Source organism: Panthera onca, chromosome C1 (genome assembly GCF_046562875.1).
Source record: "Panthera onca isolate mPanOnc1 chromosome C1, mPanOnc1 haplotype 2, whole genome shotgun sequence".
In the NCBI taxonomy this organism is placed as follows: domain Eukaryota; kingdom Metazoa; phylum Chordata; class Mammalia; order Carnivora; family Felidae; genus Panthera; species Panthera onca.
Window position 1 is genome coordinate 3,254,580 of NC_138346.1, and position 15,344 is coordinate 3,269,923.

Consider the following 15,344-nt stretch of genomic DNA (forward strand, 5'->3'; position numbering starts at 1 on the left):
AATGTGTAGACTGCTTTGGGTAGTGTGGGCATTTTAAAAATATTTCTTTTCCCAACTCATGAGCATGGAGTGTCTTTCCATCTTTGTCGTCTGATTTCTTTTCTCAGTGTTTTATGGTTTTCAGAGGATAGGTCTTCCATCTGTTTGCTTATTCCTAGGTATCTTACTGGTTTTGGTGCAATTGTAAATGAGACTGTTTTCTTAATTTCTCTTTCTACTACTTCATTATTAGCATATAGAAATGCTATGGGTTTCTGCATATTGGTTTTGTATCCTGTGACCTTCCTGAATTCATGTATCATTTCTAGTAGGTTTGTGTGTGTGTGTGTGTGTGTGTGTGTGTGTGTGTGTGTGAAGTTCTTGGTGTTTTCTGTGTAGAGTATCCCGTCAACCTCAAATAGTGAAAACTTTTACTTCTTCCTTACCAATCTGGATGCCTTTTATTTTTCCGATCTGAGTGCTGTGGCTAGGACTTCCAGTTCTGTGCGGTGAGAGTGGATAGCCTTGTCTCATTTCTGATCTTATGGGGAAAGCTCTCAGTTTTTCACTGCTGAGCATGATGTTTGTTGGCTGCGGGTTTTTCACATTATGTTGAGGTACGTTCCCTCTGAACCTACTTTGTTGAGGTCATGTTTTATCATGAACGTATGTTGCGCTTTGTCAGATGCTTTTTCTGCAGCTATTAAAATGATCATGTGGTTTTTATCCTTTCTCTTGTTGAGGTGATACATCGTGTTGATTGATTTGTGAATTTCAAACCACCCTTGCATCTCAGGAATAAATTCCACTTGATTGTGGTGAATGATTTTCTTAATTGTATTGTTGGATTTGGTTTGCTAATATTTTGTTGAGAATTTCTGCATCTATGTTCATCAGAGATATTGGCCTGTTGTTCTCTTTTTTTTTGTAGTGTCTTTACCTGCTTTTGGTATCAGGGTAATCCTTCTTCTGTTTCTTGGAATAGTTTGAGAGGAACAGGTATTAACTCTTCTTTAAATGTTTGGTAGAATTCACCTGTGAAGCCATCTGGTCCTGAACTTTTGTTTATTGGGAGTTTTGTTTTGTTTTTATTTTTATTTTTTAACATTTATTTATTTTTGAGACAGAGAGAGACAGAGCGTGAACGGGGGAGGGTCAGAGAGAGGGAGACACAGAATCTGAAACAGGCTCCAGGCTCTGAGCGGTCAGCACAGAGCCCGACGCGGGGCTCGAACTCATGGACCGCGAGATCATGACCTGAGCTGAAGTCGGCCGCTTAACCGACTGAGCCAGGCGCCCCTGTTGGGAGTTTTTGATTACTGATACAATTTCATTGCTGGTCACTGGTCTGTTCAAATCTTCTACTTCTTCCTGCTTCAGTTTTAGGAGGTTGTATGTTTCTGGGGACTTACCCATCTCTTTTAGGTTGTCCAATTTGTTGCCATAAATGGTTCATAATATTCTCTTACAATCTTTTGTATTTCTGTAGTGTTGGTTATTATTTCTCCTCTTTTATTTGTGACTTTGTGCAGGGTTATTTTTTATTTTCATGAGTCTGGCTAAAGGCTTATCGATTCTGTTGATCTTTTCAAAGAACCGGCTCCTAGTTTCACTGATCTGGTTTTTGTTTTGTTTTGTTTTTAGTTTCTATTCCATTCATTTTTGCTCTAATCTTTATTATTTCCTTCCTTCTCCTGGTTATGGGTTTTGTTTGTTTTTCTTTTTCTAGCTCCTTTAGGTGTAAGGTAACATTGTTTATTTGAGATTTTTCCTTGCTTCTTGAGCTAGGCCTATATTGCCATAAATGTCCCTCTTTGAGCAGCTTTCGCTGCATCTCAAATTCTTTGGACTGTTGTGTTTCAGTTTCATTTGTCTCCATGTATTTTTTATTTTTTATTTTTTTTTATTTTTTTTTTTATTTTTTTTTTCAACGTTTATTTTATTTTTTGGGACAGAGAGAGACAGAGCATGAACGGGGGAGGGACAGAGAGAGAGGGAGACACAGAATCGGAAACAGGCTCCAGGCTCTGAGCCATCAGCCCAGAGCCTGACGCGGGGCTCGAACTCACGGACCGTGAGATCGTGACCTGGCTGAAGTCGGACGCTTAACCGACTGCGCCACCCAGGCGCCCCTATTTTTTAATTTCTTTTCTGAAGTCGGTTGACCCACTCACTGGTTAGTAGCATGTTTTCTGTTCTCTTTCCCGAGTTTTTCTTGTGGTTGACTTCTAGTTTCATCGCATTGTGGCTGGAAAAGAGGCATGGTATGACTTCAGTCTTTCTTAATTTGTTGAGACTTGTTTTGTGGCCTAACGTGATCTTTTCTGAAGAACGCTCCATGTGCACTTGAAAAGAATGTGCAATCTGATGTTTTAGGATGGAATGTTCTGAAGATATCTGTTGGATCTATCTGGTCCAATTTGTCATTCAAAGCCACAATTTCCTTATTGATTTTTTGTTTGGATAATCAATCCATTGATGTAAGTTGGTTGCTAGATGTCCCTACTATTATTGTATTACTATGGATTACTTCCTTTGTTGTTAGCGGCTTTAGGTATTTGGGTGCTCCCACATTGTGTGCATAAATATTTACACACATTGTAAATGCATAAATGTTGTATCCTCTTATTAGACTGTTCCCTTTATGATTATTTAGCGTCCTTCTTTGTTTCTTGTTACAGTCTTTGTTTGAAAGTCCATTTTTTTTTCGGGGCACCTGGGTGGCTCAGTAGGTTGAGTGTCTGACTCTTGATTTCAGCTCAGGTCATGATCCTAGGGTTGTGGGATTGAGCCCCATGTTGGGTTCTGCGCTGAGCATGAAGCCTGCTTGAGACTCTCAATCTCTCTCTCTCTCTCTCTCTCTCTCTGCCCCTCCCTCACTCACACACACACACACTCTCTCTCTCTCAAAAGTAAGTAAATAAACATTAAAAATAAAATAAAATAAAGTAGTAGTATGGTAAGACCATAAAGAGAAAAACTCTCCTACCAGTCCAACAGGAAAATCAACAAAAAGCCTTCATCGTCAAGTGGAGCTTCATGGCATTGTGTCCTTTATCATTATGATAAAAATACTTTCCCGTGATTCACCTTCAGGTTTCCAGGCAGATGGAAGAGGAAGGCTGAGACGTCAGTCTGTTTAAAGGAAAGTGTTTACCCGGGCTGTCTTGAGGGAGCAAAAGGCTCTTAGTTTTCAAAAGTCTGCGGTCTGCACCCGGCGTGTCAAGACTTCGTATCACAGGGGAAGGGAAAGGTGCCGAGGGCTGCTGCTGGCCAAGCTCGCCCGACCCCGTGGCCTGCCTGGCTGGTCGCGCCCACTGTGTCGAGCTGAAGTCATGCAGCAGGAGCACAGTTATTCTTGTGTTTACCCCCGAAGCTGATATCTATTTGACGCTTGTTCTTCACAGAGAAAGAAGCCAAGATTTAATTAATATCCAAGTGAAGAGCCCTGCTTAGCACTGACAGGCATACGATTTCACTATGTGCATACGTGTTACGTACAAGAGTCTGAAGTATCATTCAGTAAATCAGATGACTAGTTCTACACGCTGATGACCCAGTTTGTGCCTAAGGGGGAAACTGGCAGCATTTACAGTTTACAGATTACCCCCACGTGGGAACAGGCCGTGTGGCCCCCGCACCTGAGGACCGCATGCAGGAGGGCGCATGATTCCGCAGGTCCCAGGGGCGAGTTCCTCCTCTTGGAAGCCGGTACTGGAGGTAAGCGGAGCTGCCCCGCGGGAATCCCGCCAGGCTGGTCACTCACCGGCCACCTGCTCGTTCGCCAGGTGCTCCAGGGGCAGGCGGATGGAGTCATGTTCCACGGTGCAGGTGACGAGGTGGGGCACGGCCCCGTCCCCCTCTGCGCTGCGGGTGTGCTGGAAGTGCCGTACCACGGAATGGATCACCAAGTTGTTGGACTGCGGGAGGCAGCAGAAAGAACATTCGTAAGACCTGCGCTCAGGGGAGGGCGACGGTGGCACTCTCTCACTTCATCGTCCTCGTGGCTAACGTTTAAGAAGGAAAAAAACAGTCCCAAAGACGTTCAACTTCTGGGCTGCACCTTTTGAATGCTCGGCGACCAAGGGTGGGGGTTTCAAACTTGCGATAACGTCAGAATTCGTTTCCAGCCACTTATGCCTGTCTGGTTAGGCAGTGTTACGAATTTTTAAATTTAGAAACCATCAAAAAAAGAATATTGGGCCCCGGTACCCACTGCTGACGGGAGTGCAATCTGACCATTTTCTAACTATCAAATGAGCCCTCTGACCCGGCACGTCTGCTTCTCGGACTTGACCCTGTTGCTATAGTTGCACAAAGCGAAATCATGCGCAGAGGTCCTTCCTGAGGGGGAAGCCGGAAATAGCTCAACCTCAGAAAGCCTTCAGCGTCCACCAGTAAGAGAGCCCGGCAAATAACTCAGGCAACAATGTTCACTGTGCACCGAGGCATAAACACCAAGGAAACCCTTTATGTGCAGATACCGAAGGGTCTCACATACAAATACACTTGCTACGTGATAGTAATTTACGAAAAGGTCACAGACATTATATGCAGTAAACTATCCAATTTCTATCAAAAAGAGGAAATACACACACATTTGTTTATATATGCAAAAATATGCTTCCAAAGGTGAAAAGAATACATAAATCCAGGGGCGCCGCCTGGGTGGCTCAGTTGGTCGAGCATCTGACTTCAGCTCAGATCATGATCTCACAGTTCGTGAGTTCGAGCCCTGCATCGGGCTCTGTGCTGACAGCATGGAGCCCGCTTTGGATCCTCGATCTCCCTCTCCCTCTCAAAAATAAAGAAACGTCTTTTTAAAAAGAATATACAGGGGCACCTGGGTGGCTCAGTCGGTTGAGCATCCGACTTCGGCTCAGGTCATGATCTCATGGCTCTTGAGTTCGAGCCCCGCGTGGGGCTCTGTGCTGATAGCTTGGAGCCCGGAGCCGGCTTCGGATTCTGTGTCTCCCTCTCTGTCTGCCCCTCCCCTGCTCGCGTGCACTCCCTCTCTCTCTCAAAAATAAATAAACATCTTTTAAAAAAGAACATATAAATCTACATACTTTTAACGCATAGACTCTCCCTGGAAGACACTAGCAAACTAACAATATTGGTTTCTGTATCAAGAGAGGGTAAGTGAAGGGTTCAGAGTAGAAGACTTTAAAACCACAAAACAAAAAACTTATCTCAGAGGAATGTGTGTCAAATATAAATGTAAATGCAGGGGTGCCTGGGTGGCTCAGTCAGTTGAGTGTCCAACCCCTGATTTCAGCTCAGGTCCTGATCTCACCGGTTTGAGAGCTCGAGCCTCCCATCAGGCTCTGTGCAGACAGTGCAGAGCCTGGAGCCTGCTTGGGATTCTCTCTCCCTCTCTCTCTGCCCCTCCCCTGCTCGTGTTCTCTCTCTCTCTCTCTCTCAAAATACATTTAAAAAAAAGATGTTTAAAAAAAAAGGTCTTACGAATTCTTTTTTATTAGGCTTACTTCCTAAGTATTTGCTATTTTCCGTGCTCTGGTAAGCACCTGAAGCTGCTATAGAAACGCAAAGATGGAAAATGAAGGCGGACACACTAATGCCCCAGCAAGGCTTGACTTTAAACTGAACCAATTTTCCTCTTCCTCATTCTTGAAGCCTCCTCCCCTCCACTTGTTTTTCTGCAGAATCCTTTGTTCCAGGGACTCGGTATTGATTCTCAGTAATGAGGCTTGATACTCGGCGCCATCGCTGGTCACGAGACCATCTTGAAGATGACGAACGCGGCTGGCATCCCGGTCCAGATTCCTACCGGCACTGCCTGGATCCTGTATTTTCCTCTAAAACCCCTCAGCCTTTTACCCCGGGCCGGTCTGCAGTTTTGAAGGCACTAGCCTGCTGTGGCCTCCTTTGCCTGGCAAAGTGATAAAACTGTTGTCCCTCTTTGTCCCCAGACCGTCTCTGCGTGTTACATTTTGGCTCTGGAGCACAGAGGTTGATTTTCCACAACACACGTGCATGTGAGGGGACACAGAAACACAACTGGTTTTTGTATCTCATAACTGCTAAATGTTCTTATTAGCTCTGATAACCTAGCTGCAGATTCTCCTGGGCTTTCTTTTCAAGTTTATTTATTTTGAAAGCGAGAGTGTGAGCAGGGGAGGGGCAGAGAGAGAGAGAGGGGGAGAGAGAATTCCAATGCTTAACCAACGCTTAACCCAGGTGGCCCTCTCCTGGGTTTTCTATGTGGACAGTCACATCACCTATGGGAAGCAAGACAGTGACCATTACTAACTGAGAAGCATCACACTGTCTCTGAGTTTTCCTACCAATTTAAAAGTACATGGGGCACCTGGGTCACTCAATCGGTTAAGCATCCGGCTTTGGCTCAGTCCAGACCTCACAGTTCGTGAGTTCGAGCCCCACATGGGGCTCCGTGCCGACAGCTCAGAGCCTGGAGCCTGCTTCGGATTCTGTGTGTCTCTCTCTCTCTGCCCCTCCCCTGCTCACACTCTGTCTCTATCTCTCTGTCTCTCTCAAATATAAATAAACACTTAAAAATTTTTTAAATAAAAATAAAAGTGCATCTGAAATGGGTCAAACCTCAAACTCTTAATAAGGCAACAATAAGGGATTTAAAAGACTAATTCCAGGGCAAAATAAAGGGCAAACTCTCTTCGTTGAAATGATGCAAAGCAAGTCAACGTACACACATCACAAACATCCTATCAGCCACCTGGAATTTATTTATAGGATATATATTGGCTAATTATATCAAGCTAATTTGCAAAACAGCAAGACCAAGTATCACTCTTCTTTTAAAAAAATACCAAGAGAGAATCACATTTTATGTTTTCACATGACTTACAGCGAAAAGACGGTGAGCCTGTCTAGAGACTTTACCTCGGTGCCCCCGGAAGTGAAGATTATGTCCTGGGGTTTCCCACCTATCATCTTCGCGAGGTTGTCCCGAGCTGTGTCAATAATGTCCTTGGCCTTCTTACCTCGAGAGACCAAAACGGACAGTCACTACCGTGGCTTTGAGGTTTCCCAACAAACACACGTTTAGAACAACAACCAGACGTGAAGGAACCGCTCTCGGTGGGCGATTCTGAGACGACCCGTGTCCCGTTGGCGTGAAAGCAACAGGCCACAACCTAGGAATGAGCCGGCGCAGGGACCCTGAAGTCCCCGCAGACGTGCTCGTCGTCTCACCAGAGGCTACAGGACAGGGGAGCCGTGGCCATCTGCCCTGCCCCGCCCCCCATCAAGACAGGAGGGCCAAAGGATGGAATAATTTGCTTAAGATCATGCTGCGAAACACCAGAAATAAGCTCAAGAGAGCTCATGAGCCCTCAACACAAGGTCCAATGGTGCACGACACAGGTTACAGCCTCGGGGACAGACCCACGGTCACACGGAGGCCACTCAGCCAGTGTCACCGGCTGGTGAGACAGAAGGACCCAAATTGTATGTAGTAGCGAAAGGAAGGGCAGGCAGGAGGGGAATTCTGAGGTGTCAGTGGCCCCTCTTCCTTAGTCTGTAGAGCAAAGTTGGGTGAGTATTCAGCCCTACTTGTAAAAAAAAAAAGGGGGGGGGGGTGGTAGCAGGCACCATGAAACCAGTCAATCATACATAAACAGAAATGTGAAATCACGTGGTAAAAATATACAAAGAAATTCACATAATCCTTAAAAGACTATTGTATAGATTTTTTTTCAATGTTTAATTTATTTTTGAGAGAGGGCGTGAGCGGGGCGGGGGGGGGAGGGCGGAGAGAATCCCAAGCAAGAAGGCTCTGCACTAGTCAGCGCAGAGCTCCCTGTGGGGCCCGAACTCACGAACCGCGAGATCATGACCTGAGCTGAAGTCAGATGCTCAACCGACTGAGCCACCCGGGCGCCCAACTCTTGTATGGATTTGCCTTCTAAGTCGTGACGGTCTGTGCTGAATTGGAGTATGACCCCCCCCCCCCGCCCCGTCTTTCCCAATGCACCTCGAGACCTTCACATAAGCGCTTCACGGCGATTTCTTTCCAAAGGTGGGTTTCCTAATTCGCCTGTTACTTTGCAAAAGCCGCCCTCTATTCACTTTTTGCCCTTCTCCACAAGCCTCCGGGCGTTTCTGAGTAAGGGCTCCTGGGGCCACGTCCCCACCACTCTGTGGCCAGGAGAGCAGCTGAAGTGACGACTGACTGTTCCGAGCGCTCAGGAGGCCACGGAGGGACCACCACGACGGGGACAGGACGTGCCACGGCCACGCTGGACGCAGGACAGCAGTTCCTTAAGGAGCCACACGTGCCCCCGCCGTGCGATGCAGCCACCACCCCGTCCCTACGCATTCACGGCAGTTACTCTTCACTGAGAGGAAAGCAAGCGACGTCCCTGGCAACGGTCCCAGCAGCGTCACTGCTGACAGCCAGAAGCTGGAAACCGCTCACGTGTCCGGCAGGTGAAGGCGTGGAGACAGTGGTGCCTCCACGTGGAGGGGCGCTCTCCCCCGTGAAAGGACACGAGCTCCGGACACCCCGACAGCATGGATGCATCTGAAAACCGCTGTGCTCAGTGCCGCGTTCTCAGGTTTGACGACGGCACCGTGATGGGAGAAAGTCCTCTCTCTTACACACACACACACGGGTGGCTCCTTGTGCCTGCAACTCAGGGGCTCATGGGAAACACGTGCAAATTTGGAAAGAAAGGGATCCAGGGGACGCAGCAGCGCCGCTGGGACCCAGTAGGTGGGAGACGCGAGGGTGTGCGCGTTCTCACTGTCAATCGTCAGCAATGTCTGCAGCTGTTAGTGTAGCTAAGCGTGAAGGTCGGTGCTTGTAACTGACGCCACAGGAGACTCCGGACTCCTCTCTGGGTGCAAGAGGGGGTAAGGGGCGTGTGGCTCCCGCGGTCCCTTAAAGCAGCCCTCCTTCGCTGGGCTGCCCCGCACACCAGAGCCCCTCGACCTCCCCCAGCAATGGCCCGCTTCTTCCCTCCCTTGCCCATCTCCACCCGCCCTTCCGTCCCCTCTTGAACCCACGGCAACCGGGCTCCCAAATCTCCTGTGACCAAGGTCCCTGGGTGCCAAATCCAGGACCTCACCTCCCCCCCCCACTGCCAGCAGCAGCTCGCAGGGTGGCTCCCTCCTCCAACGCGTCCCTCGCTGGGCCGGGGCTCCAATTCCAGACTCCAGACGGCCTTGCGCCCCGGCAGGTCCTCGGGTCCTCCCTCCCTCCCTGAGCAACTCAACACCGAACGCCAGCTCAGTGCCCAAGACTCTGCTCGCTCCACCGGGTTCCCGGTGGGCATCTGAAGCTACACCTGCTCAAAGCTGGATGCAGCCTGTCTCCCCCCGACTTGTTCCTCGAAGCCCTTCCTAGCTCAGTAAACCCACAGCAACTCCATCCTTCCAGGGGCCAGGCCCAGTGAGCTTTCCCTCCTGCCTTTCCCCGTAAGTCTCTGCCGTCAACAAGAGCCAGAATCCGACCCCACCCACACACCGCCCAGCCACCAGCGGAGTCAAGGCTGCTGCTGCCATATTCTCCTAGCAGACTCCCGCGTCCACGGACCCCACCGTGGCCCATTCTCCAAGCAGGGGCCACAGTGATACACTTCGTACCCTCACCAGAACGGTGCTCGGCCGCCGGTAGGTCCCCAACCAATACTGCTTAAATCAGCTGTTCTCAAACTGTGGTCTGGGGAACACAGGTTGGGGGGGGGGGGGGTGGTGGCCAGGCACTTTCAGGGGTCCACAAGGTCAAAACCGGTTTCAACTTAATACTAAGACATTATTTGTCTTTTTATTCTCATTTTCTCCAAAGCACATAGCGGAGCTTTCCAGAAGCCACAAGATGTGAATGTTGCAACAGACTCGATACAGAAGCAGGTGCGGGAAAGCAACTTTCTTGTTTAGACAGACACTAAAGAGGCTCTCACGTGTACGACCATGGCACTCTTCTCACTACATGTGTGCTCTCGGGAGAAGGCAGTTTCTTCTTCACGCAAAAAAGTTAACACGTACTGGATTCACCACTGTTTTGTCAGTGAGCTCCTAAATGTCTATTTCAGGCTTCCCAGTGTTGCTGTCTAGTGTGGCAAACATCTGTGCGTGCAGCGCACATAAACAAGAGCTCCCTGGAGTGCTGCATACGCCCGAAGAGCGTAAAGGGGCTGTGAGCCCAAAGTGCTGCGAGCCGCCGGGATGGACCGTGTCCCTGCTCCGTTCCGAGTCCTGCAGGCACCGTGCGACGTCAGAGGCGAGCCGGGCGCTCACAGCGGCCTCTACGGCCCTACGTGGCACCGTCCCCTGCAGCTCTTGAACCCCCGTGCCCACCCCACGAAAAGAGAAGTCCTCAGAACCTCCCACAGTCCCCTGCCCAAGTGCATGTCCTCTGGGCTCAGGCCGCTGGCTGTCCGCTCCGCCACCCTCCCTTCCTACGACCGCGACGTCTCCAGCTGGCACGTGGCTGAATTACGGCCGCGTTTGGGTGAGGAAAATCTCAGCTGAATGAAGAATGAAGACCTCATTTCCCAACTCCCACTGCGATTGGAATGCTAATGCACGGCCATGGGACCCACCTCTGGCAAGCCGTTAGAAGCCAGAGCGATACACGCAACTCCCAGAAGTGTCGTTGAAGGACTCGGGCATCGCTTTCCCCTCCTCTTTCTTTCCTTCCTACGGGCTGGGCTGCGCACGTGATGGCCTGAGCGGGAGCAGCCGTCTTGACCACTGGGGGAATGAACAGGAGACAAGTGGAGAGAATGGAAGGAGCCGGGGTCGCTGGCATTGGCCGTGTGACCACGTGGGCCCCGGACGGTCAGAGAAATGACCTTCCGCCTATATAAGCTGCTGTTCCTTGGGGGTTTCTGTCTCTCACAGCAAAATGATACATTTTCTACCCTGGCTCACATACAATTTTTCCTTAGGGGGTGGGTATGGGAAACAAAGAAACCTTCTTGTTTTATAACACGCCCTTCCCACTTGAACAATATGCTGCTACTGTGCTTCTAGGTCATCGGTATAGTCCACACCATGGCTTTGACAGGGTCCAGAACTCCACTCGAGGGTTTCAGCATACTTTACGGGACAAGTCCTTGGCTGATGGACGCTGAGGTTGTCTCCAGCTTTGTACCATTGTAAGCAAGGCTTTGACAAACATCTTGGGCATCTCAACTCTCCCTACATGTCCTTAACATTTTCCCTAAAATAAATTCTCCCAAAGGAATTATTATCATTATTATTAAATCATAATTGTGAAACTAATCAAACCATTCTATCATAACGGTGATTTTCTTTTCTTTTCTTTTCTTTTCTTTCCTTTCCTTCCCCCCCCCCCCCCCCATTTCTACCTGAGTATCAACGAGTGAATTGCAATGTAGACTTTAGTTATGGTTCTTAACAAAGAAACAAAGGCCATCAAAGGCAACCTGAAAGCCAGTGACAGGCTTCATCAGGTCAAGAAGGGGAATTTCTCCTTCAAGGTTGTTCTTTTTTCTTTTTTTAATGTTTATTTTTATTTTTGAGAAAGAGAGAGAGAGAGAGAGCGAGAGCGTGAGCAGGGGAGGGGCAGAGAGAGAGGGGAGCAGGCTCCAGGCTCCGGGCTGTCTGCAGAGCCCCACACACGGCTTGAAGTCGTGAACTGTGAGATCATGACCTGAGCCAAAGTCGGACTCTTGAACGACTGAGCCGCCCAGGAGCCCCCTTCAAGGTTACTCTTAAACTTCTTTATAATAAATGTTTTTTATTAGCATTTTATTGTCCTCCATATTCTCAAGTTTAATTCACCAGAAAATACAATTTTACTAGAGGAAAGATAAGATACAAGGCAACGTCCACAAGATTAACTAGAATACACGTACCAAAGAAGTTAATGAATGACTAGTACCTGATTTTGAAAAAGCTTTTAGTTACCAAGCTGTGAAGCTTTTAGTAAACGAACACATGTGAAAACCCACAAAAGCCTGTAAACTTATATACAAATATTGCTAAATCCTAGAGCTTGGCAACACTCTGTTGAAAGCTTTTAGTTCATCATAATCCATATTAAGATTATCTTAATTATCTGATAAGCATTAAATTAAAAAGGTACAACTTTAGATCACTATGTGAAAAACATAACACTCCCGACTTGAAGCAAATTATTTTCCAAACCACCAATTTAATGATCTACATTAACACAAGAATAAATAAGAATATTTTTATTATAACAGACGTTAAGAATTTTAAAGTAAATTTCATTTGAAAAAAGGCCAGGATTATATGCAATCCTGATGATTTAAAGGTTTTGCAAATTTTGTAAGACTCAACTGAGACAGATTCGCGAAAGGGTTTCAATAGGTATTGTCATTACAAATAGCTCTTCATAAAACATCGTTTTCATCTGAGTAAGGGGGACGGTGCGTGTGTTCCAAATGAAAGATTATCAACCAGCTCAGTGTACAAGTTTGGACTTCTCTAAAAACCAACAAATAAAATCTACCAAAAATTACACCTAAGACCTGCAGTTAACAGAAAGTCTCTCCACACCAAGTGACCGCAAGAGGTGCACAACTTCTCTGAGAGTGCCCCGCCCTCCATATCTCGGATCTGTGAGCACCCTCTAGGATTACCTGTGGGGTAAGGACTGCTGGGATTCCCCCAGGCTTCTCTCATGGCCTCGGTCACCACCTGGATAACCTCTGGCTCAAGCGGGGTGGTTGCGTTATAGTCCATGTAAACTTTCCTGCCGGAAAGAGAACAAAGATGTGTCTGTTAAGGGAAAGGAGACGGAATCCGGAGCACGGCTGCCCTGTGTCCGTCGCCTCCGCAGGAGCAAACAGCAAGGGCAGGGAGCTTCTCTGCGCGAACACCACGCAGGCTCCGCCAGCTGCACTTGGCAATCCCCCAATCTTCATGAATTACGGAGAAGGTATGCCCGGTTTTCCAACAATCTAGTATTTGCTAGCATCCTCTACAATCACTAGGAGAGCATCCATTTAGATCTGCAAAACCTCTTTCCAGCCCCTGGTAGGAGGATCAAGGGTCCTGGTTACAAGGACAGATCTGTCTCCTGTCCTCCACACGGAAGGAGGGGAACCAGGCACACCCAGTAGCCACACATTCCAGAAGTTTTTCTTTTTTCTCTGTAATTTCTGGTTTGGCCAGAGGCTCGGGTGATCTGGGTGCCCACTCCTCCCCACACCCTGCCCTTTGCTCCCTGACCTGAGCGGACCTGCTTCTCCTCCCTCCCCCCCTCACTTTCCTGTGCCTCCAGTGACCACGCCCCCCCCCCCCACTTTCCTTTTTGGGTCTTTGCTCCATCGTGACCTTCTCGTGAAGCCCCCTACAGCGGCCAGTCCCCTTCCTCCCAGCACCCGGAGACCCCCCGCTCCTTCCTCTATCCCCATGGCCCTCGGCAGCCTCTGACACACTGCACTGGTTCCTTGTCGACTGTCTGCCTCGAGAGGCAGTAATAGAAGGTCAGGTGCAGAGGCCCATGGGCTTTGCCAGTTCTCCTCACTGCTCTGCCACCAACACTGAGAACAATGGCCAGCACACAGCAGGGGCCGGACTTGCAACAAAGTGTCACAGAAAAGCACATCCCCTGAAAGATGCCTCCTAAATAAAATTTATCTGTATTTCTTTTTACCAGTATCAAAACCCTTCAGATACTTTCTTAATAGATACAATAGGTAATCCTGCCTAATACTATTATTTTACCTGATTTTAAAATCAGTAACAGTTTTTTAAATGTTTTATTCATTTTAGAGAGAGCGCACGCACTAATGGAGGAGGGGCAGAGAGAGGGGGGGACAGAGGATCCCAAGTGGGCTCTGTGCTGTCAGCAGTGAGCCCAATGTGGGGCTCCAACTCGGGAACCGAGACATCACGACCCGAGCCAAAGTGGGCCGACTGAACTACCCAGGTGCCCCTAAAATCAATAACAATGTTTAATTAAACCAATCCACATGAAAATTCAAATACAATTACCAACTGTGGCTGTTAAAAGTCTGTTGTTATTGTTGTTTTAACCACAGTGTTTTAATGCAACATCTTGCTGTCCAAAGTCACCTGATTGGTTTGAGGCTTTGGCAAGTTTGACCCTTGGCCACTCCCACTTGGCAATGTGCTGATTCTGCTGTGACTGAAATCTGCAAGGGCCCCTAATCTTGCTGACACTTCCTACTAAGTATCCTAAGTTTCCTCAAGCTACTAGAGTCTGCTCAGCGACTGCAGCTTTTCAGTCTGCTGCTGGGGTGAGCTAATCCATGGCCTGAGTTTCAGATGAACATTTTATAGATAACTCTGCTCTATTATTGTCTTCTTCCTTAAGATGCTATCGTTATCGGATGCGAAAGCTAAACTCTGTTCTGTCCACAACCAAAATGTAATAAAAAGGTATTGCGAGCCTCCTCTCCACTCGAGTCTCCCTGCAGGGCTTTCCCCTAGCCCCTTTGCTCAGTCTCCACCAAGGTAGACTGCCTAATGAAAAAGATGGTCAGATTTCGGCCTGGACCGGAATTTTAAAGACACAAACCCTCCTCATATTCGGGTGCAGGGGCACAGTGGACCGGAAGGCCAACTGCTCAGGCCAGGGGCCCGGGGGACACGCTCCGCAGACCCCCCTTCCTCTGCGCGGGTGCACCAGCCAGTCCTGCGGCTCCGTCTCAGAAGCCCCCCTTCGCCACCACCGCCACCACTCCGGTCCGCCCCACCTCCCTCTCCTAGATTTTTACAAGACTCCCAACGTTGCCCTGCTTCCTCCCCTGTCCCGCCACCCCCTCCCCCCGCGCCTGGAATACACGTCCCGAAGTCCCTCCTGAGCTCCGTGGCTCCGCTCGCTGACCGCCGCCCTGCCAAGCCCTCCGCTCCAGCCGCGCGCTCGGCTCAGCCCCGGGGCCGGTGCAGCGGCTGCTCCCCCGCCCCGCGCGCTCTCCCCGGACTCGGGCGCTGACTTCCGGACGTCACTTGGCGCGGGAGCCCCGGCGCGGCGGTGCTTCCCACCTCGCACCCCGCGACGCGAGCCGCCCCGCCGACAGCGCGCCCGGCCGCGGGCCCGCGGGGACCGCCAGCTGGCGCCCCGCTCCGGGCGGGTCCCTCCCCCGGAGAGACCAGTGCCCGCCTCCGACCTCCCCGGGGTGGCGGGGAACCCTCCCTGGAGAGACCCCTGCCCACCGCTCCCCACCGCCCGCATCCGGCCTCCCCGGGCGGGACCTCCCAACCCCGAGGGCTTCCCGGAGGAGGGCGCCGGCCGCTTCCCTCTCACGGCGCGCACCTCTCCGGTGGGGTCTTCTCTCCACCGTCGCCGGGCTGACTCGCCGCGCGCCCGCGCGCATCCCCGGTGAGCGCCACGGCCGCCTCCATCGGGCCCCAGCACTACCCCAACCGGCCGACCGCGCGGGTCGCGCCCGGGAGCG

The 15,344-nt window shown here is 49.7% G+C and overlaps 1 protein-coding gene across 5 annotated transcripts in view; it reads right to left on the reverse strand.

Annotated features, from left to right (window-relative positions):
- The window catches only part of SCLY (selenocysteine lyase), a 33,219-nt gene extending 17,877 nt beyond the window's left edge, over positions 1 to 15,342 (reverse strand). Inside the window, exons 1-4 of one of the 5 annotated variants that reach the window (XM_060625874.3) lie at positions 15,203 to 15,342; positions 12,558 to 12,670; positions 6,862 to 6,962; positions 3,746 to 3,899 (exon numbers count right to left, since the gene is read on the reverse strand). In XM_060625874.3, the coding sequence (XP_060481857.2) occupies positions 3,746 to 3,899; positions 6,862 to 6,962; positions 12,558 to 12,670; positions 15,203 to 15,291 (457 nt within the window). In that variant the 5' untranslated portion in view covers positions 15,292 to 15,342. Of the gene's footprint in view, positions 1 to 3,745; positions 3,900 to 6,861; positions 6,963 to 10,526; positions 10,678 to 12,557; positions 12,673 to 15,202 lie in introns of those variants that run through there. The other 4 variants (XM_060625878.3, XM_078450737.2, XM_060625877.3 and 1 more) reach the window with 4 other exon arrangements.
- Between the last annotated feature and the right edge of the window lie 2 nt (positions 15,343 to 15,344).